The sequence below is a fragment of the Erigeron canadensis genome, chromosome 2 (assembly GCF_010389155.1).
Source record: "Erigeron canadensis isolate Cc75 chromosome 2, C_canadensis_v1, whole genome shotgun sequence".
In the NCBI taxonomy this organism is placed as follows: Eukaryota; Viridiplantae; Streptophyta; class Magnoliopsida; order Asterales; family Asteraceae; genus Erigeron; species Erigeron canadensis.
This window is the reverse complement of record NC_057762.1, coordinates 21,970,020-21,994,517: the sequence shown is the minus strand read 5'-3', so window position 1 is coordinate 21,994,517 and position 24,498 is coordinate 21,970,020. Positions and strand designations below refer to the sequence as shown.

General features: G+C 34.7%; 1 protein-coding gene across 1 annotated transcript; it reads left to right on the top strand.

The window, feature by feature from the left end:
• The first annotated feature begins 506 nt into the window (after positions 1-506).
• Positions 507-6,631, top strand: LOC122587496 (uridylate kinase-like). Its single transcript, XM_043759682.1, has 7 exons — positions 507-768; positions 1,492-1,600; positions 1,689-1,742; positions 2,051-2,142; positions 3,427-3,653; positions 4,431-4,607; positions 6,253-6,631. The coding sequence occupies exons 1-7, from the start codon at positions 554-556 to the stop codon at positions 6,363-6,365; spliced, it is 987 nt and encodes a 328-aa protein (XP_043615617.1). The 5' UTR covers positions 507-553; the 3' UTR covers positions 6,366-6,631.
• The last annotated feature ends 17,867 nt before the right edge of the window (positions 6,632-24,498 follow it).

Genomic DNA, 24,498 nt, shown 5'->3' with positions numbered 1-24,498 from the left:
AGATTGAGTTCAATCACAAGTAGATACTAAATAAATAAATACATAAATAGATAGATACATAAAAGAATAAGGATATGAAAAATGTAACCAAGAATCCAGTAAAAAGGGAGGTAAGAAAGCAATAAAAGCAGTAAGTGATAGGGAGAAGATGTAACCCAGTGTTATTTTGGAGGTTCTCAGCTGGGTCCACAGTGGCCGGTGGAGGATAGTATCGGGTGGCTGCCGGTAGTTGTTTACCGTGGCTGCGGGGTTACTGGGTTTCAAACGGTGGGGGCCGAAAACTGTAGGTTAGGGATGTTATCTAGCGGGTAGGGACAATTAGGGGCAATGGCCGGCCGATTGAGATTTCCGGTGGTAGCAAATGGTCAAGGAAACAACGGTCACAAGAGCCGAGAAAAGTCAGAGAGAGAGAGAGAGAAAAGTACCACTTGGTTTCAAATATATGTATTTATGTATGTACCCCACCCACCCTTCCTTATCTAAAAAAAATACAAATATCCAAAAACAATTTTTAGGATAAAAGATCATCAAACAATTTGAACAAACCACAACAATGGCTGTATCTTCCTCCCCATCAATTGGCCGCTCTTTATCATATTCACCATTATCTGGTTCACCTTTTATTAAACACAAAAACCATTCTAATAATAATATTAAATATAGATATAATGATAATTATCATATAAATTATGGGTTTTGTAACACCAAATTTAGCTCATTGGCTATCAGTTGTTCAGCTTCTTCTTCTTCTGATTCCTTGCCTTTTAGGTATTTTTCACCTCATTTTTTTGTTTTTTTTGTTTTGTGACCTTTTATTTTGCTTATTTCTTTGAACCCAGTAATAAAGATTCAATTTTTATTAATTTAATTGTGTTTTAATTCATACCCAGCTAGTTCTTGCTAATTGAATTGTGTTTTAATTAGTACACACTTGATAAAAATTAAATATTTATCAAAGACTTGTGTTTTTAGGGCATAACAAGTATGCTGCTAGAAACATGATTTTGTGAGGGGGGATGATTTTGTATTTACACATGTGATTCACAGGGGGGGGGGGGGGGGGGGAAGATTGTGAGAGGGGAAGCATTTAACTACATGCTACTAGAAGCATATAGGTTATTCCCTTTTAGTTATTAGTACCCATTTTGTGAGACTTGAATGTTTTGAGAATTGAGGTGGATATTGCTAGTGATTAATGCTTGTGTGATTTTTCTTAAGGAAACTGTTGTTATTAAGGTTAATAACACTTTCGGGTAGTTTAGGAGTAGGAGTAGATAGTTTTCCGTTTTTAAACAAAAAATCGCAGCTTTGATGTCATAAATATGCTTATTGGTTTGTTAATTGTGTTCTGAGTTATCAACAATTTCAGCTTATTTAACAAAATTTGATATTACATTTAAATGGGGGCTAACTTTATTTGTTATTCTCGAAAAAATATAGTTATTATTATTATTATTATTATTATTATTATTATTATTTTTTTTTTGTTAGTTTGAATGAAAATGGGAAATCTAGAGGTCCTGTTAAGTGGCAAAGAGTGCTTCTTAAAGTAAGCGGAGAAGCACTTGCTGGTGACCGAGAACAAAATATTGACCCGAAGGTAAGAAGCGTGATGGTGTTTGATTTCAACTAGGTATCACTATTTTTGACTGTTATTAAGCATATAATGCGGCCTTTTATTATTATAGGTTACAATGGCTATTGCAAGAGAGGTTGCTGATGTGTCCCGGCTAGGCATTGAGGTAAATTTCCAGTCTCTGTCTCTATGCTATCTTTTGGGTAGTCATTGGGTTTGTTTTGTAGACACTAAGAGGGCTCCCATTTTATGTACTTGTTGTTCTTGAAACGGACACCGATATATCTTTATGTATAGTGATAGTGAATCAGAAGCATAATCTGTGTATTCATGCATGAAAAATGATCATTATTAAGATAACCACTAACCAGTCCCAATAACTAAACCAAACACCGAAAAAAATGTGTAGATTATGAGATTTCTTTGGCATTATGCTTTCAGTAGTAGCTTATTGATTTAGTATGAATGTATCAGGTGGCTATAGTTGTTGGTGGGGGGAATATCTTCCGTGGAGCATCATGGGCAGGAAGTAGTGGCCTTGATCGCTCATCTGCTGATTACATCGGGTGCAACTTTTTAATTTTTATTCAATCAGTCTTTGTCTATTTGCATCTTCCAACTTCCCTATCGTCGATTTCATCTTTTCATTTTTCTTGATAGACTGATACCTATTAACCTAGCCTACACATTATACCCAGTAGTTTGGTGAAGTTATCATGTTTATAGCAAGGGTGATTTGGTCATCTAGAAAATGTTTGCGTGCTGTATAATGCTATCTAGCATAGGCTGTTCTTTACGTTCTATGATGGGAACTCTCTTTTCCATGTTTTAGTACTCTCTCCTTCCCTTTCTATATTCAAATCTCCTTTCCATACTAAAGTGACAGTACTAATGTTCCTCTTTGGCTCCATTAGGTTCTGGCTAACTCATCTTATTCTTGTAAAAGTCGGATTCCTCGGTCAAGAAGTTGGGAGTCAGACATTGGCCACGGGTATTAGGCTAAAATCGGCCTAATTTATAGGCCAACGGGTAAATATCTGTTACAACATTGGTCAATAACTTTTTTTGAAAAGTTAAAGAACATTAAATATTTTTGTTTTCAGAGTACTAATAACCAATACTGATATGTTTGAACTTTGAAGAATTTGAAGGAAAATTTATTATTTTATACAAAAGATTCCAATCCGAGTACTTGCTCCAAGGTACCCGGCCAATTCGATTCTGATTAGTGACTTTCTCAACCTTAACTTGTTTTAAACTTAAATATTTTGACCATCTTATAACTTGTGACCAGTTGTTTGACCTTTGAGGCAGAAGGGATATAGGTATTTGTCATCAATCGATGAAGTTTGACCTTCTCAGTCATTGGTATTTCAAGAGATTGCTCAATGTTACTGTATACGAGTAATAATCAGACTTTTGACATTCATATAGAAAAAATATCTATTAGGTCCCCTAATTTTCCAAATATTCATTTGATTTTATAGTTAAAAGAATTAAAACTCAAAACAGTATAAGCGCATCCATGAACTATGTACTACTGCTAAATTTATTACGGATTTTTGATGATGATTATTAAATATTACGTAATCATGTTCAACACGTACATGTTAAAACAACTCGATTACTTTCTAATGTTACGATTTTTGAAAATGTCTTATTTTCATGCTTGCCAATGCTATTTCATGTGAGAATTAGTCCTTGTTCTTGTAAGAACGTAAGATATTCTCTTTAGACAGAAACACTTTGAAAGATGAATGTCAGTGACAGTGACTACATTAAAATTACAATCTTTCAAGATACAATAACTTTTATTGGACAATACTAAGCTTTAAATTACATTGGATCAGGATGTTGGCAACTGTTATGAATGCTATATATTTGCAAGCAACCATGGAGAGTATCGGCATTCCAACAAGAGTCCAGACAGCATTTAGGATGTCTGAAGTTGCTGAACCATATATACGTCGAAGGGCTGTTAGGCATTTAGAGAAGGGTAGGGTCGTCATCTTTGCAGCTGGAACCGGAAATCCCTTTTTCACTACAGATACTGCTGCAGCCCTTCGTTGTGCAGAGAGTAAGCCAATTTTTATCCTATGTTCTTGCTGTTCCCTTTGTATATCTTATTAAAGTTACAGGGTTTCACTCATACATGTAATTTACGGGGATTTGTGGCTTTACTTTTTTGAACTTGTTATTTTTTATTGTAGCAATTTAATGTTTCATATATCAACTTCCAATGGCCAGAGAATGCTTCTTCTGCTCTATGTTATGACTATCAACAGGTCAAATAATCGGTTTTAGATAAGTACACATATCAGTGGCAAGAAAACTGCTTATATACCAGTAAACTAAAGTTAGATACCCACCCCCCCCCCCCCCCCCCCCCCCCCCCTTCTCTTATCTTAGAGACTTGACCCTCATTTGATAAAAAACCACTTCATATATCCAAAATGACTTTTTGATGCAACCAAGTCCCCTTTTTTTGTTATTTGTTTTTATTTTTACCAATTTATGCCACATAGTAATCATTTCTTCACCAATTAATGCAAGTTATGCAACTATGTTTCATCTTGTTACCTACTTCTTTTTCCCATTTAATTAATTGGTGATGTGACCATGTTTACTATAAATGGTTAAGAACAACCTCGTTGCGTAAGTTGGTAAAAAGGTAAAACTTGGTTGCGTTAGAAAGTAATTTGCCATTTTTCCCTTTCTTTTTATCAAATCTATATAGGTGGACAATTTAGATGGGACGGAGGGAGTATGTGTTTGATTGAGGATTGGATCATATCTAAATCAACATAATGTCTCTTTACTAAAGGTAACTCAACATTTTTCTTTGATGATGCAGTTAATGCGGAGGTAGTCTTAAAAGCTACTAATGTGGATGGAGTTTATGAAGAAGATCCTAAGAACAACCCTAATGCTAACCTTCTTGACAGTCTTACCTATCAAGAAGTAATCTCGAAGGACCTTGGTGTCATGGACTTGACCGCAATCACTCTATGCCAAGAAAACAATATCCCGGGTATGTGATTACTCAATTCATACACTGTCATAGATTGTTGCATACCAGAATAGAGAAGGTGATCTATGTAGACTTTCATGTTTTTGATTTATATGTATGCCTCACCAATAAGATTATCTATCATATGCATGGATTCTTACCTGTATATAGCTTAAATCATCCATTCGTCATATAATCATTAGGTTCATATACGGTTTAGTACTAGAAGTTTTCCACACTATGATTTAAAGTTACTTATTAGGCTATTATACTTCATGTTCTTAATTCTTTTTGCCCAAAAGTCCCTTCACTAGACATTAAAAAGTGACTCAACTCACATACCCTTGTAAAGACGACCTATGTCAGTGCATATAAGAACCAACTCTGCTTAAAATTGTCTTTTATTTTAATAGAATTCTGAGTAAAGGGTGATTGTAACATGATGTACATTACTACATAAGCCTAATAATTAAATAAGGAGTGTGGCCACTAATTATTCTTACTAATACGACCAAGCAATGCCCCTTTCAATATTTGCTTCCCACTATTATCTAAGTTTACCAAGTAAGGTCAAGACAAAAGGTTCTATTAATCTTTAAACCGAGAAATGAATATTTCTGATGGAGGTGGTAATTAGACCCATTCATGAATAAAGGTCAGTTTGTTATACGTTGCCACTAACAGGGAAAATGGATAAATAAAGATAAATCGCTAAAATGAGAACGTGTTGAAGGGGACAAGCAAGTTAAAAATCACTCAAAGTGTATTCATGATGCGTAAATAGTCTTAATTATCATATGTATTAAAGTTAGGTTATGGATGTTAAAAAGAAGTTTATCATTGTTACACTTTGGTTCTTAATCATTATTAAAACATTAGGTCATTTTTAGAAATAAGTGTTTGTGAGTAGGCCCGAAATGATTTGCGGTGACTACTTTTATAGTTTTATCCATACTGAAAAGTACTCATTTTGGCCTCTTACCCAGCTCGCCTGACCCGTCTGTTATACATACATCCTCTGAATTCTTGTGAACTAAAACATGGACCATCAGTTATAGGATACATAATTACATACAGATATTAATAGGACTGAAATGGTATGAGAATCGGTGTATATGATTATAAAATATATTCATAGGGTGTGCAAATAGTAAATATTACAGAAGTCCCGTGATTACTTTAGCAAACTTCCTTTTTCTATTCTTTTAAGGTTATTTCTATGAATAGGGATCAAGAGTAAGAAGATACTACTTTTCACTTTGTATTTTTTTTCTTTGTATGTTACCTTTTTATGTGTCAGGAAACCATCAAACTTTATTAACCAGTTTGTAACCCGGGAAAACATTCAAAATCTTATTTAGTTTGTAACCCCGTGATTAGTGATGTGAGGATTGTCTACTCTCAGTTTATAGTGCTTAGTAATAAACGACAAACACTAGTGAATCCAAATTGTGTTACTTGATCCTCAAACGAAATTATAACATGACAAATGAAGGTCGAAATTTACCGTCTATGAGGATGTATGGCTAAAAAGGGACAATTTAATACAAGTTTGATTACTTACCAAGACATGAAAAACTAAGATGACAAAGTGAAAAGTACATTGTTTATGTATGATTAAATCTATAAGAAAGCCCATTCCTCTAAACATAATGTTTTTATGCAGTTGTTGTATTCAATCTTGATAAACCTGGTAACATTGCAAAAGCTATTAAGGGAGAGAGAGTTGGCACACTGATTGGTGGTGGTGCTTGTGTCTCAGCTACTGCAAGGACTTGAGCAAACCTTTTTTGGGTAATCTATGGAAACTCTTTGGTTCTTCATACTAATTGTTTAGTAATGTAGCTAAAATATGAAGATATCTGAAGGTAAAATTTTGCATTAATCTCTACATATAGTAGAGTATTAGGTTAGCTACATTTGGTGGTAATGGTAGCATGATAGTGAAGTTCAGTCATAGTTATGTTTTTATTGTATTATTTGGCATTAGTTGGGTCGTTTCGTACTGTTAATGAACTGAGAATGCAGCGTTATGTTTTCAGTTATTACGTTGTTGTGCATATATTTGTTGAAGCTGCCTTTAGTCATCAGTACCGTGTCAAAATGGCCGGGTTGGATCACGAGTTAATACTCGGAGGCAAAAAAAGATGATACTTTTTGTCCTTTTCTCATGAAAGTTTATTAACAATTAGGTGGTGTTTTTAAACATGATTTAAAAAAACTGTGTTTTTTGGAGAACTATTCAGAGATGTTTTTCGCATTAGAGTACACCTTGCTTGACATTTAATGTGGTTGACAAAGTTCAGTTTTGATCAAGTTCAGGCGTTCAGCCATAAATATAATTATAATCGGCACATTTGAATTTAACAAGGTTCTGGTTATTTATGCTATGAATCTTCCTGAAACCTCAAATTGTTATAACCTAACACCACATTTAGGCGGCGGTTAGCAAAATTTTGAATTCACAACATATGGAGTAGGGGCGTATTTTGTATGTATATGTATCATTGCTCTATTTATAATTTATGTCGTGGCATGCCGACAATCTGTTTCCTCCTGCAACATTCTGCTTACTCCTCCAGACAGCCATTGATCCTTCTCCTTTGTCTGTCATGCGTCTTTTGTACCACCAAACCTTACATAGTTGCGTTTGTGCTCGTCTTATATGAAATGTACAACAACAAAAACAATGACATACTCAATCCCGGCAAGAATCGGGGTTTGAAGGAGACATAATGTAGATAACCTTACCCTATCTAAAGGTAGAGATGCTGCTTTTAGAAGAACTTCCGACCCTTGTAGAAATTTCTCGACGGTTTTGTCTCGATCTTAGATCTATAGTGAAAATTCTTGATCTAGAGAGAGACAGGTTTGTTAGAAAGATGTATGTCTTTTATGAAATGTCTTTTCTATGAAAACAAGCGAACTTTCTTTACAAGTTCATATGAGATAAAAGAAAATTAGCTTTTCTTTAATAACATAATAAATTTTTGAAGGTCAAAAGTAAAGCAAAATAAGTAGCATCATGATTTGACAGGAAAAGGAGATCAACTCAAGATAATTGAGTTGAAAGTATATCTTCGGATCTTCCTAGACGAAAAACCACCTTCAGTGAGAAATCGTTTTACGTTTTGATCCTACTAGGTACGAGTATTATTAGAGTTAGTTTGGGAAATATTTGAAAACAGTCGAGAGATGCATCGATTAGGTATTTAGGTTTACATATTCAAAAAATAGCACATTCTCCAGATAACTCGAATAAATAAAATCTTATTTATTTATAGTAGAGCAAAATATTACTCAAATTATTCATTCCTTCTATTTAAAAGCAACCGAAAGCACGACATTTTATTAAGATAAAACTATGCTCCTTCTGCAGGACTCAAACATGTTTCAATGGAGAACTTTATTGTGAAATTCCTTCAAATGTCCTTCTCATGTCTTGAACTCAAGACCCCCAGTATGTAAATCTGGTGCTCAACGACTAAGCTCACTAAGCTATAATGGGAAGCACTATTCAAAAGCAACTATTTTAACCTTTACATTACTATATGTTGCTACTTAGACTTCATTTATATTGTCCATCTTAACATATTTATTTGTCTAACAAAAATTATATTTCTTTTGTATTTATAGTATATTTATATCTATACTTCTATCTTATACATAAAGCATATTGAGTATCTTTTTTTATTAGCAGTTAAGACGATAAAATCTTGACCATTCATCTTTAACATTTTAAATCAAGATCATTCATTTTTATACCATACAAAAGAAAGTATGATCATCTACACATTATTAAATTATAACAAAAAGACAATATAATCAAATACATAAAAAAAATTAAAAAAAATACTTACCTATTCAATTTTGAACTATAATACTAAAAAAAGTGACCACCAACTCAATTAAGTATATCTCTTATATAAATAAAAGCGGATTGTTTCTAGGTTGTTTTTTAAATAAAAATTTTATGTGTCAACTTCGTATTCTTTACTACAAGTGTTTTAAAAAATCATGACATCATAAATTTTTTCTTTTAATATTTGTATAATTTGATTTAATCTGGAAACCAAATACTTATTAAACTAATATAGCTCTTATAAAAAGCATATATTCGTCCTACAAATTTCATGCCAAGATTTTCCTTATAGTTACTAACTATTATATATTATTATTGTTATAAATATTATTAGTGGATGATTTATTTCATATTTTACTAAAATTTGGAGCCTACTCCAAGCTAATACATGTATATATATTCCTCCATGTGTTATGAATAAGATAACCCTAATTCTTTCTTATTCTTCTTTATTCTATAGTTTTATAACACGTTATCAGCTGATAAGACAATATGTTACTAGCTATGAGAAGTTAAGTGAGTAGTGACAATGTGCAAAAGATAAACTTGTCATTATATAGGATACATTATGGTCATTAATCGCCGAATCATAGATAAAAGAAAGATATATGTGAAGGTTGCTAAATATGACAGATATATGATGTAATAGAAACATATATCTTAATTGATTTAGAATGTTTGACTTTTGCATATATGTGTAAGTTACGTGGTTATATATGTTTATACGACACATCGTTGAATGACTAATGGAATATACATGCTTAGCAAATTTGGTTAATTTACCGAGGCTAATATCAATAGTATATCGAATTGTGTGAGAACTCAGAAGAGTTAATACGGATTTAAAGGAGAATTTAAGCTTCACAGTACTGATGTACTATATTCTCCAATATGATTTGAAATGTCAAGTGCAATTGAAGCACATGTGATCATAAACTAGTGGTTTATGAATGAGGATTATACGATTGATTGGCATGACCGGATGGACCATCCCGGGTCAATGATTGATGCAAAATGTATAGAAGAGTCATTAGATTTTTAAAGTGATTCTTTGAATTGAGATCATTTGCTCTATGCCAAGAACGATAAGGATTGATTTCTTTTAATTTGTTGGAACATATGCAAAGGAGATGTGTTAGAAATCCAAAAATAGTGATAAATTGAAATTAAGATTGTGGACTTGCTTGTTGTTAAATTATAGATATATGATAACTAAGGATGAGGAGCTAAATATAAAGTTTAGCTTGTGTAAGGACTTATAGTATAAATACTCCTCATTCCTTAGGTATCATATATATACATGTACATATAACTATTTCAATAACAACCTTCATAATTGACACACACCTCAGTCCATCAAACACACACACACACACACTCTCAATACACACACTGAACACACCAAGAACACACACACTTACATCCGCCATTGTTGAGATCAAATCTAGAGCAGAAATCGTGTTATATCATGCGGTATCAGAGCAAAACATCACTTTGATATCGATCCATAACTGATTTTGATCTCAATTTTCATCCAAAAACAAACAAAAAACCATTTTTCAAAAACCGTCCCTGATTCATCATCAATCATCGTTCAAATCACATGAAATCATCAATTTTTGTTCACCAATAGATTCCTTATAGCTCAAAACGTATTCCTGTTGAATTTCACGTTTTAATTCGATCTAATTCTCGAGATTGAATTCTTGGTTTTTGGCGCTCAAAATTTGGATTTTGATTCTGTTGTGTTATTAGCTGAATTTTGTTCAAGGATTTGTTGCGGACGTAATTACAAACATTTTGCAAGTGATTTCAAGTTCTAATTCCAACTAAATCGAAAGATATTGAAGTTTTAAAATTCATCAATGGAGTTTTTGCAAAGTGTTCTGTTGAAGAAGACGACCTTAGGACGATCTTCACTAGGACGATCTTCTCTAGATCGTCTCAGTGCTTGATTCTTCATTGTTCCTAAATTCTGTGTTGTGGCTTGTTAGACAATCCTCACAAGATCGTTCTAGCAAGTGGTGGTTGTGATAAGTGGTTGTTTGTGTTTGAAAAGTTTGGCAGAAACTAGGTAGATCTTGCCAAGATCGTCTCAGTTACCTGACTCTAGGATGATCTTGACCAAGATCGTCTCAGTGTCTGTTGGTTGTTGGTTTGTTGTGGTTGATTCATTGAAGTTGTTGTGATTGGGAATCATACACTTCCTGGGTAACTGATCATTATTGATTGGTTTTGCTCAAATTAATTCCTTCCAATTCAAATCAAAACTCTGTCCAAATTTCACAAAAATACTTAGAAAATTTTTTCCAGTCACCCAAGACAATCTTCAACAAGACCGTCTCATTTTCTTCTTCAAAATTCCAAAACGATCTTATTCAAGACCGTTTCATTTCCAAAGTCTTTTATTCTTCAATTTCATTTCAAATTTCTTTAATTCAATTTCAGTTTCCATTTCCAAAACACAAAATCATAATTCAATTTCAGTTTCATGTCATACTTAGCCAAATTTCAACAAATTTCTTCAAGACGATCTTCCTTAAAATCGTCTCACTCTTTCTAAACTAAGACGATCTTTCTTCAAATCGTCTTACTCACTTTCTTTTTCTAGGACTATCTTCCAAAACGATCATCACCTAGGACGATCTTCATCTCAAGATCGTTTCATTTTCTGAAATTTTTCCAAATCTTAATTCATTTCAAATTTCATAACAAATTTCTTTCAAATGGCTTCTCGTGAAGGATTGGCATTGGGTTCTGAAACAAGACCTCCAGTTCTCTACCGTGGTTCTTATGGACTATGGAAGAAACGATTCATGGACTATGTTGAACGTCAAACAAATGGTCATATGCTTAAAGATTCCATTCTTAATGGACTTGCCGTTCATCGTCATCCCACTACCAAAGAAATTCTTACTCATGATCTTTTGAATGCTGAACAAAAAGATCGAACTGCTGCAGACAACAGAGCTAGATCATGCTTGTATCAAGCACTTCCCGATGAAATCTAAGGCTCCATTGATTCATATGAAACTGCAAAAGAGATATGGGATGAGGTGGCTAGACAAATGGAGGGTTCTGACATGACTTCTACAATTCGATTGACCAATGTTTTGACTGAGTTTGACAACTTCTACAAATCACCAAATGAATCTCTTGAGAGTGTCTACTCTAGGTTTTGCATCATTATCAATGAACTAAGAAAGAACAATGTCAAGAAAACAGGGATTGAGCTTAACATCAAGTTCATCAAAGCTCTTGGTCCTGAATGGGAAGATTATGGAACTCAAATCAAGCAACATCAAAATCTTACCAAGTTCACTGTTCATACACTCTATGAATCCTTCAAGCTCAATGAACATCAAGTTCTAAGCAAGTCATCATCAAGTAAAATTCCAGAAGTTGTATCTGCTGATCCTTTGGCATTAATTGTTGAAAGAAAGGTTTCTGAAGCTCTTAAGAAGCAAATGGTAGTTGTTTCTTCATCTGATGAGGAGGGAGATGATATGTTGGCTCCAAGAGATGGTGTTTCTGACGAATTATATCAAGCTCTTGTCGCGGTTACCAAGCACTTCAAGAAAAAGTTCTACAAAGCGAGGCCAACAAACAACAATCTTCGTACTTCTTCCACAAGTGCATTTCCCAAGAAGGAACACTATCATTCAAAGAGTTATGATCAAGGTGAATCAAGTGGATCCAAGCATGTTGAAAAGAAAGTTGAAGGTTATGACAAACAAGTTGTTGAGAAGGGTAAAGCTTCTGATAAAAAGTGCTACAATTGTGGGATTCCTGGTCATTTTGCAATTGATTGCAAGCAACCTGGTAAGCGGAACTATGAGTACTACAAGTAGAAGATGTTGTTGGCAAAGCAAGTGGAAGCCGGTCATGCATTGCTTGCTGAAGATGACAAATGGCTGTTGCTCTCGGATGATGAAAATGAAGATCTCTCTGCAAATGTGTGCTTCATGGCGAGGTTGGCCAAGGACAAAGCTTTTGAGGCTGAAAGCACTGATGAAGAGTACCCGGATGATGAGGTAAATCTACACTCTACTTTTTCAATAGTTAAAGATAAAGAGTCGTTTGATTTAGCTTTATCAAATTTGACAACTCATATTACGTCTTTAGCCAACAAAAATAAGAAGTTGAAAAATAGTATTTCATTTTCTAAAAGTGAATTTTCAAAACTCTTTGAAGAACATTCAAAATTACTTTTTGATTATGATACTATTAAACAAGATTTTCAAACATATAAAGATCAAATGTTGGTTAGAGAATGTGAGTTGAATGCCTCTCCTGATTCTAAGTTATTGCATAAATGTCACAATCTTGAAAAGACCATTCATGATCTTGAAAAAGCCAATCAAGATCTTGAAATTCAAAAGACCAATGAGTGGCTTCGGGCAAATGCTAGACAAATGGATGTTGATATTCTTAATAAAAAGCTTCAAGAATCCAAACCAAACAATGTTGAACTAGAAAGAAAGATTTCTGATTTAAATCATACTTGTTTTTTGAAAGGTGTTGAGATTGAAAATCTTAAAAACCAAATTGAGGAATTTAAAAAGAATATACTTTTCTATCAAGAGAAGTTATATAAAGTTGAACAAAACCCTCTTTTGGATTTTACCGCCTATTTCAACAAGTCGAAAATTGACAAATCGGAACTTCTTCATGGGTTGGGATTTGAGAATATCTCTCCATTACAAAAGGCAAAAGACCAAATCGAACCTTTGTATGATGAAAAATTTATTCGACTTGGTATGGTACAACAATTCATTCATCTACTGGATGACGAATTTGAGACTGATGATGTTGAGAAAATAACTCAAACTGAATTTTTGGTTAACTATGATGCTATAAATGCTTCCTATAATTTTAAAGAATCTTCAATTTTCAAATTAGAAGAAATAGCATCAAATTTTCAAAACCAAGAGTCAATTGGTATTTAACCTAAACCTACTTAAATGTATGTTCCATCCACAATTTTGGAAAAAGAAATAGAAGGTTTGAAACAAAAGGTGGAATCTCAACAAAATGTTATTGATCACTTAAAGTCTCAAAGTCCGAATTCGGAGGATAAATTAGCTGTTGTGGATACTAAGAAAGTTTGTATGGATGTTTCTACTTAAACTGACCTAAGTGTTTTAGTAGACCATTCCACTCAGACTACTTGTGTTTCATCTACTGATTCCTCCACCCAGACCTTGACTGATTCTCTTGAGTGTTCATGTCAAACTGCTGCTACTATAGCTGATGATTATGTGCAATCTGATTTATCTTATGACGAACTTGCGCATAGTTTAGTTTTGATATGGTACTACTATAGGTTTTTCACTTGTGATTCTCTTGAAAAGTTAGTTGTTCACCCTAAGCTTAGTGCTAGTATAGGTGTTGATACTTCTACTCTAATTTCTTGTGAAACCAAAGATGTGTCAGTTCAAGTTGATTTCATTCCTGAGACTACCCATAGTGTGAAGTTGGAAACCAAGATTCCTGATTTTTCAAAAATCTCTCTGGTTAAACCATTTACAAAAGATGATTTTGATAAATTCATGGAGGGAGAATATGTTTTTGATTCTGAAACTGAGAAAAAGATTGAATCTACCAAAATCAAATTTGAATCAAAAGAGGAATCTCCAAAATTGTTTTCCAAAGCTCCAACTTCATATTATTCAAAGAAACGAGTTATTCCCAAACTTGTCAAGACTGAACCAAAGACTGTCACAAAACCAAGAATCAATAAGTTAAAAACAAAGTGTCCTACCCTGGAAAAGCATGTCAAAACCAAACAAGTTGAGACCATTCCCAAAATCAAATACAACAAAGTGAAGCTTCTGAAAATCAATTCAAATGTTTCTTCATCTAGCTCTCAATCTAGTTCATTAACTAAAGTGTCTACATCTAGCTCAGTTTTGCTAACTAGTGATGCTTCAAATGGTGCAACTAGGTATAGGGATAGATATGGTTGGTTTTCTCATGATAAACCTAAGAAATAAGAAGTTTCCGCACCCCCAAAAGAGTCTAAAAAGATAAAAGTGCTTCAAAACTCTCGTTCTAATCCTCTTAGTGTCAATCCAATAGGTGGAAAGAGCTTGATTAGTGAGTCTAAATGGGTAGCTAAGTCTTTAGTACCTAAGATCACTAAAGTTGAGAAAAGGAAGAAAAGGCAAAGGAGAAAAACGGTAGTAAGAAGAAGCAAGTTTCTGTTGTGTTAAATAATTTATCTTTTAAGTCCTCTTTGAAAACAAATGTTAATGGTTCCAAGGCAATGCCTTGTGATGTGGTAAACAATGTTAATTCTTGTTCTCATGTGTATGGTTTGAATGCTAGTAGACATGTTACTTTTGATTCGTGTGTTAATGTAACAACCGCCTTAGAAATAATTTAAATAAATCCATGATATGTTCTAGTTTCGAATATGTGCTCACATGAAGGTCTATTCACTCTTAAATCTTAAATTATAAGACGCGTCTATGGTCTATTGTGATAAGAATGTTAGGTTTCAAGACGTAAGCGATTGTATTCAAGAAATTCTAGTCCGAAAATGTTTCATTTAGACCCTACATTTATTAGAATCATTAATTAAGGGAAAACTATAAAAGGGTTAGAAAACCCCATTTTTTTTTTCCACTTCTCCATTTTCTTCCCATCTCACCTCTCTCTCTCTCTAAAAACACACACATACATTCACCATCTTCACCCACAAAAATTCATCATTTGATTTTGAGTTGTTAAACCAAGATTTCTTGCATTTTTAGCTTCTTTGTGATAATCAAAACATATTTCTAGTATCGATTTTCAGGTTGACATCAAGACATACTTGGATTCGAGTAGATATATTTTACTATATCTGTGTTTATACTCTGTGCTCGCAGAACTACGTTGTAGCAGATCACTGTGAGTCTTCGTAGCCCCTTTTTCTTTACTTATTTCGGGGTGAAAGGAATACTACTTAAGCTTTTATACATGCCGTAACTACTTTTACTACTCTTTGGCTATTTGACTACTTGTTACATATTAGCCGGTCCTATTGAGGATTGTGTGTGCTCTATTGATACTATTAGCCGGTCCTATTGAGGATTGTGTGTGCTCTATTGATACTATTAGCCGGTCCTATTGAGGATTGTGTGTGCTCTATTGATACTATTAGCCGGTCCTATTGAGGATTGTGTATGCTCTATTGATACAATTAGCCGGTCCTATCGAGGATTGTGTGTGCTCGCTTACTTATGTGCAAGTTGGTCACTAGCCACTACATACTACTTAATACTTGAGATCTATTGGAGGTATAAAATGCTTTTATACTACTTGTTTATACTCAAACCTACGAACTCACCAACCTTTGTGTTGACTCTTTTAAGTATTCCTTTCAGGTAATCAGGCTAATCGTGGCTAGGAGTGGTAGCATGGGACTATTAGCAGACTTCAGGATTTAGGGTTGGAGTTTGCATGCTTGTACTTTGTGTTTGGTGGCAATATGCCCAATCGTATCCCCTGCGTGGGAACCTTTCGTACTTGATTTGATCATCTTTGTTGAACTTGTGTGTGTAATAACTACTACTATGCTTGTTTGGTTATGAAATTGACTATTTATGTTTATCCTAAGCACTCATTTAGTATTCCTATGTAACATCCATGTGCGCGTGTGCTTTATCTTACATCCCGAGTTTTCCGCCGCTGTCGGGGTGTTACAGTTAATGTGTAAAACTGTAAATGATTCGTGTTTTGATGCGGAAGTATGATATTCAACAATGGTGGTAAGTGTGTGTAAGTGTGTGTTCTTGAGAGAAAGATATGTGTATGGAATGATTTGATTACATTCAATTTGTGAAAATGTGTGTTCAGGTTACAAGGAAGGTTTGACGGGTATTTATATTCTAAGGAAACTTACAAAAGCTCTCCCTCAACCTTATAATAAGTACATAAACATACATTGTTTTTAACTACAACTAAGCATTATTTATATTTCTAACATTCTCCCCCTTAGTGCTTGGTTGTGAGCTTGGTTGTCCATCATCTCTTCCTTTGATGTCTTCTCCTCATGCTTGCTCTCCTTTGCTTGTTCTTTTTCTTCTTATAACTTTGAGCAACAGTTGATGTTGTAAGGTTGTCAATCTTTGAATTCCAGAAGGCTCTTTTCTTATAACTATTCCAAGTGTCTTTCCAATACTTCTTTGGAATGAAATGCCAGTTATCACCTTCAGGACATTCATCTGACAATCGAATGTTGTCTTGGAAATTCACTGGTGGAATGTTATGAGGACCATGTTTGTGACTAGGATTCCAAAGAACCCATGAGCCTGTCTCAGTATGTCTTACTCCTTCTTGAGCCTTGGGAGTCCTTTCCACAATAAGATCTCTTATTCTTTGACGCATCTCAAGAACAGCTTTGATACGTCTTATATGATTTCCTCTCTGAGACTTGATGTGATCATCTTCTTCATCATCAGAATCATCATTCAATGCACTTAGAATGGACAAGCAATAGTTCAAAGTACCATCAGAGTACTTGGGAAAATCTGAAGCACGAATGAAGATCTTTCTCTTTAAACGGTTAATGAAGACAAACCCATCCAAGTCTTCAATCACATCTCCAATTTGAAATGAATCTAGTTCATAACCTCCAGCTCTTTGATTTGGTTTTGTGAGGTTAATCTTGCTAGTTCTTCTTTCTAAGCCGATCTGAAAGTCATTGAATTCATAAAATCTGATTAAGGCTTGAAGGTGGCTTTTCAATGCTTCATAGGCTTGAAGTTGATCAGGAGTCTTGATAATCAAATATGCATATTGATTGTAGAGGAACAGGATGTCTGAGATCTTCAAGTGTTGGAAAGATTCTTCTTGAACAACATGCATACAACCATCTGCTCTGTGAACTTTAAATCGAACAAGTCTCATGTTGTGAGTTACCAGGGGAACAAACAACTCTAGCACTCTTGTGATTGGTCTTTCAAACTGCCTATACCACCATTCTTCTCTCACAGAACTTACAACATTCATCAATTCCATATACGCATCTCTTCGATCTTTATGTCTGAACAAAAAGAATGCTCTCAAACGATTCAATGTCATGTTTAATCTTTCATCTGGCGTGCAATAAATCTGGAAAGCTCTTTCTTCAAGATATCTTGCTTTGCACACAATCTCTTCAGGCTTGGTACTTAAATCCAAGATCTGCTCATAGTTCTCAGTAAAATAACCCTCATTAATCTGCTAATTTCTGCTTCTTGAAATTCTTGGATGTCTGACTCCTTGTGCAAGCTCACTAGGAGTCTCAAGATTTTCTGGGTTTTTCAGATGATAGACAATCTCTTCAAAGATGTCTTTTCCATATGTTTCTTGCTAAGATTGTTCAATTGTTTAAGCGTTATCAGGATCATCGGAATCAGATGAATCAGACTCATCATCTTCAGGTTGAAATGGATCACGATCACTTGACTCGTCAGAACTTGAAGTTGTGGAATAATAGTGTGAAATATGTCTGACAAGTGGGGGTAGATCATCTGAATCCGATTCACGAACATGAGTTGAAGAAGCTTGAGCTTGTATTTGATCTTGATTTTGATTTGTTTGATCTTGAATCACATCTTGAACAGTTTGTTCTTGACCACTTTGTTCTTGACCACTTTGTTCTTGAGTTTCATGACCTTCTCCGATATCTCTTATATTCTCCCCCTCGGGTTGATCATCAGGATCCTGATCATCCCGACTTCTGGAGATATCGGCCAGTCGACATTGTTGGTCAAGTTTACGAACTCTTTTCCGAAGAGCTTCAACTTCAGCTCTATTCTCTTGTTGTGTAGCTTGAAATGACATGTACGCAAGAAGTGATTGAAAGATTGATCATTTATGAGACGTTAGATGTGGTTCTTCAGATCTCAACCGATGCATGAGAGAAACAATAAGAGTGTCGGTTGATAGACCACTAGTGGCAAGACGTTTTGGTGAGCAATCACTTAGATATTCGGCAGAATCAGAAGATACAGAAGAAGAACTGGAAGAATGATGTGGTGAACTGGGATCAGGGAATGATTGAGTATTTGGTGTTGGTGTTGTTGTTGGTGGAATAGTAGGAGTTATAGGTGTTGTTTGAATTGGTGATGATGGAATTGTTGTTGTTGGTGTTACACGGGGTGGTAATGAAGATGCTACTGGAGTACCAATACGTAAAGCACCTCCAGTAAGCAATCTTGGTGATGGTGAACTTGATTCAGTGACAGGAAGTTTTCCGGTTAAGATATTTCTAGAAACAAGCAATGCACTTCTCTGACCTTCTTCAATCCCTTCAACAAACTGGGATACCAACCTTTGAGCTTCAATGGGAAGAGGAATAACATAATCTGGCACCTCAGTAATCTCAAGTGAGTCTACCGAGTGACCTGAAGACATCATTATTGTCTCAGGATTTCCTGTTGGTTCAAGAGTATGAACAACAGTTGATGATTCGGCTTCACAACCAGAATCTTTTGGGAAATGAAGGTGAATAACTCCGGAGTCACTTAGACTTGCCGTTATGCCTAAGGCATGAGAGCTGACACAACACATTGAGCTCGAAGGAACTCAAACTGTCGCACAACTGATCTAGCCACTAAGACGCCTTCGACTTCCAAACAATCCTCGAGAAGGCACAATAGCCGATCTCTCTATGTTTGTTCCAGCAACATCACCTAGATGTGCATGTGGTATCACAAGAGGTGCAAAAGGTGTCCTAAGTGGGGTACTAGACAAACGTGTAGAAATGAAGTCTAAGAGAGGAACAGATGTCTCTTGTGTTTCAACATTCACAGACTCAGAAGGAGAATGGAATGGAGTATGTGGACTTTGCTCGTGCATGAATGAGACGTCAGTCTGTAGAGAGACTTCTGAATGGCTTACGGAGGTTTGACCTTGCAAGAGTTGGGAGCTCTAGACTTCTATCCTAGGGTGAACCCGGCGTTGATAGATGTTTTGAATTAAATGGAGGCCAACGTTTTCTTTTTGCCTTTCTCCTATCCCGGATCTCTCATCCTCTCTGGTATTTTCAACCCTTCCCTCATTTCCACCTTGTTCCTCCGGGATGTCCATGACATCATCTGCAAACATATTTGCATCATCAGAATCAGACTCTGCATCACTGGAGTCATGAGCATCTTCTTGTGTTGTTGATTGAAATTGATCATATTCAAATCAAGATTTCTTGAATGTTCTACGGATATTAACAGGAATTGATTTCATTCGGCCTTGAAAATATGTAGGTGGAGGAGATCGAGGAAATGATGATGATGAATGAATTTGTGATACAATGGTTTGAGGTTGAGTTTGTTCCATTGTTGGTGGTATTGGTGAGATGATTTCGGGAAGTGGTGATGATTGATGAATAGGTGTTTGTGGTGTTTGAGGTGATTTAGGAGAAGATGGAGATGATGATGAAGTTGATGATCTTTGAGGTGACGGTGTTTTGGGTGAAGATGATCTCAAAGTAGTTGTTTTTGGTGGTGGAGATCTAATTGGCTTTGGAGACCCAGCAACAGAAACTGTCTCCTCAGAAGATGCAGGTGAAGAAGATTCAGCCGGAGTTTTTCTCTTCAATTTCTTTGATGAACTCCCCTTCTTCTTTTTCTGAAAAACTTTCTTACCTTATTTCAACTCAAACTTTTGACCTTTCACAATCTTTCTTCTCTTAGGCTCACTGGAACTGGATAGACCCTCACGCTCTTTTCTTTTTCTCTTTAACCCCTCACTTGGTGTCCTATGCACAACTTGGGCAGGAACCGGGAGGCTTTCTGGTCCCAGAGTTGTTCTAATCCAGTCCAGGTAACCTTTCAAATCATCATTAGACTCAGAAACCAAGTCCAACAAATGTGATGGAATTAAGTATGTATAACTTGCAATTCCAGAGTCTCTAACATACTTGTACTGTTGGAGTGTAACTTTTGTATCATCATTAAGTCTCATAATGCTTTTCTCATGTCTGACTGCAGCATAGACAATTACTGTCAGAAATCTGATAAATGGAATATACTTCTTGGGAGCTGAGATTTTTCCATTAACCAATACTATCAATTGGTCCCACAGAAGTTGAGCAATGTCGTAATGTCTATCAAAGACAAGACCATAAAAGACATGCAACATAGGCTGAGTCAGATTATCCATCCCTCTTGTATACGGAGTCAAGCAGTTGCTGAGGATAGAGTATACATAATACCAGATCTTGGGTAGATTCTTCAGCTTGAAGTCTCTAGTCTTGGTCAAAGGACCTTCATACCCAAGTGAGATTAATGCAGCAAACATTATATCATTGGACTCAAACTCATCAAAATTAGCATGTCCATTAGAATTAGCTTCAGGAAGCATCAGAGTTCTTCTGAAGTCATCAAGATTGAACTCAAAGTCATATATTCTATCTCCAGAGCTCAATTGATATTGAAAGAACCTTTGACGACGAAGTTCGGGAGATTTATGTTTAGGTTTTGATCTTGAAGAAGATGGATCTTGAGGCTGAACAAAATTTATGGTTCTCCACATCTCAAATAGATAAAATTTAGGCAAGTCTCTTTCGACAGTAAGAACATATGAGAGTGGATGATTGTGAAGAATTCTGGGGACAATTGGGAATCCCGGAGCAACAAATGGATCAGATAGAGCTCTATTGTTTCTCATGTTCTTTGAGTTGCCAGCAACAAGAATTTCTTCAATTGATTCATTCAGGGCAATCTGTTCATCATGTTCAACTTGATCTTGATGTTCGATTTTTTTTTTAATTTTCTGATTTTAAGATATAAAATAGTTTAACGCACACATAAAGTAATGTTTGAATATCAAATAACAAGTTTCATACAAATTATTTATATAAAATTCAAAGAGGTTCACATAGGCGATCAACTCGGTGTGCTTTGTACAAATAATTTGATATGAGAAAATAAACATAGAATAGTTAGATACATATTTCCATATATAAACATAGTAAGGAAGTACACAAAGGCGTTCAATTCCTTATATTTTCATATATAGAAATATATATATACCTTTGAAAATAGAATATAATCATACAAGTACAAGATACATGAGAATAGCAAGGAAGTACACAAAGGCGTTCAATTCCTCGTATCTCAAATATATTGCAATTATATGACTATACAAAGCACTTAGTCACACTACACAAAAATTAGGGTTTCAAGAAAAAAAATGGTTAAAACTGAAAAAGTTTTCTAAGTATGGGAACTAGGACGATCTTGAGTAGATCGTCCTGAGTTTCAACTCAGGTTATGAAACAAATACGATTATTGAAAGATCGTCTGATCCTTTGGAAAAATTTAAGTAATAGAAGTAGAAAAAAAAAGAGAGACGATCTGGATGAAGATCGTCTTAACATTTTGAAAAGAACGTTAAGTCTTGAAAAGCAGTGGGACGATCTTTTTTAAGATCGTATCAAGGTTTATGAGGAGAAAACGGTTTAAGTATAGAAAGAAGAAATGGGACGATCTTGGTGAAGATCGTCTTAAGTTTTACTCTTTGAAAAATGGTTAAGTATGGGAAAAAGGAAATGGGACGATCTTGGTGAAGATCGTCTTAACAACCTTTATTGAAAATCCTGTTGAAGTGAAGGGAAAATTGAGACGATCTTGGTGAGATCGTCTTGGAAATCAAGTGACAAAACACTTCACTTCAATTTTGATAAATTCTAATGCTTAGAAATATAAGTTGAAATTATGTCAATTTCTGGAAAAAAATTGAGCATAGTTTCCCCTTACATTTGAAAGAATTAGTTTTGAGCAAAACCGATTTCTTATGAAATCAGTTACCCATTCAATTGTGTTTGAAAAAATTTCCAACCACACAGCGAACAGACCCTAAGACGATCCTGACAAGATCGTCTTGGTCTTGGTCTCAGGGGTTTTACAAGGAAAACAAGTATGTGGAACTAAGACGGTCTTGGCAAGATCGTCTCATTTCCAAGTCGTTTTGGAACCAAGACGATCTTGGTCAAGATCATCCTAGAACCAATCCAAACAAGAAAATGCGATGACTTTGCCTAGATCGTATTAAATCCAAGCAGCTAATTATGCAACAAAAATACCACACAATGGTTCTAATTAGCTTCAAAACTTATTACAAACTCTTCACACACCCACAAACCTCAAAAATTAACAAAAACAACCTAGATCAATTCAAGACCGTTCTAGGTCGTCTTCTTCATTAGAACAGGGGTTTGCCATTTTTGAATTTATTAAGTCACAACTTTGAGCATTTAAACATGTAGAAACTATCAACACATAACCTAAACATGCTTCTAAATCATTCCATATTCACAGAAACATTAACAGATGCAAGATTTTCGAATAAAATTGAAAAACTAAGTTTCACTTTTAAACTCTAAATCATACCTGTGGATGTGATCAGATGACAATGTTGTTATGAAATGAAATGATCAGCGAGAAATTTGGAACAAAGCCCTTATTTTTGTTTCAATGATCAATACAAATTGATTTTGAAGTGATTTTTGTGTGTGAGAGAGAGATTGAGTGTTTGTTTTACGGGAAGATGGAATGGAAAAAAATAAGAAAAACAATTCCCTCCTTCTTGTTTAAGGAAGAAAAACAAATCGGGTCGAGTCAACTGGGTATGGACCGTGTCAAACGAGGTTTTGGGCTCAAATGTAAATTTGGGCTTTAGAACTGGGCTTGATGTTTTTAGGAAAAAAATTTGGACTCACAGAATTTATCAAGACAAATGATAAACAACTAAACAAGAAATATAGCAAAACAAATAATGAAACAACTAATAATAAAATTTTTTTTTTTTTTTTTTTGACTTTATCATTTTTATGGATTTTTCATTTTTAATATTTTTATTTGTTTTTCTAATTAACAATGAGTTTCTCATCAAATAGTGTTAATACACAAACTTACTCTAGATTCAGGATTCATGATTATCATTTTTCTCCCCCTCAAATATTGCATGATATTTAAGCATATTGCACATAATCATAGCATGAATGTTTGACATATAATGAATGAAAGAGAAAGAGATAAAGAAATTGTACAAAACATGCAGAGGCAAGTAAGTGCATTGGTAAAGAGCACTTATTCAAGATTGTTCCATTGAAAAGAAACTCATTCCAGAATCATGTGTTGAAAAGCATCCAGGTATGAAATGCTAAACACAGACCTTTATTACCTACAAAACAGAATTAGGTCTTTTTAGGTACCCACTTTTGAATGGGTCCTTTTAGGTTAGAGGAAACATTCAGGGTGTACAAATGGGGTTTTCGAACAAGAGGTTTATTCTTAAAATTTATCACAATCCCCTTAAAATCAACAATCAATGGTTTAGAAATCACAGTAGAAGATTTAGAATTTATTATAGACCATGGTTTAGCTGAATTACTTAAATTTGAAACAAATTTCCTATTAGGAACTTTATTCTTGTAATCATTAGCTGTCCAACTTCTTCTAACTGTTGATTTAACAGACACTTTTGTTTTAGCATTATGATTGTTGGTTTTCTCGGAAGATTTGATGTTCTGTTTCTTTAGGTTTCCAACAGTGAACCAATCATACTGATCTCTATATCTGGTTTTACCATTAGATGTATCTGTGATTAGAAAATCTTTGTTAGACTTTGACATCTTAGGTAAAGAACTAGATTGTGAGTCAAGTTTAGGAGCAGTGGTTCTAGGTACAGATGAAGAATCAACCTTGTTCTTTGAGGTATTTGAAATGGGCTTCTTACCTTTGACAGCTGGTGCATGCTGACCTTTGGGTGAATAAAATGAAGTTGGAGCAATCTTAGACCTAGATTCCTTCTTTGTTTCAATTTTAGGCCTTTTTGGTGAAAGTTTTGCAAGTTCTTTCTCTACTTCAGGTGCAAAAACATGTTCAGTTTCCAAAAACTTATCAAGTTCTTTAACAGAAAAATCTGGAAAAGAAAATGGTGAAGCTTTTTGTTGAACTTTGGGTTTGGAAACAGTTTTGTTTGTAATCTTTTCAATTAATGCTTTTGCTTTAGCCTTAAGATCTTTAGGAATCTCAATCTTCTGCTCTAAATTCACTCTATTTTGGTCAACAGGGG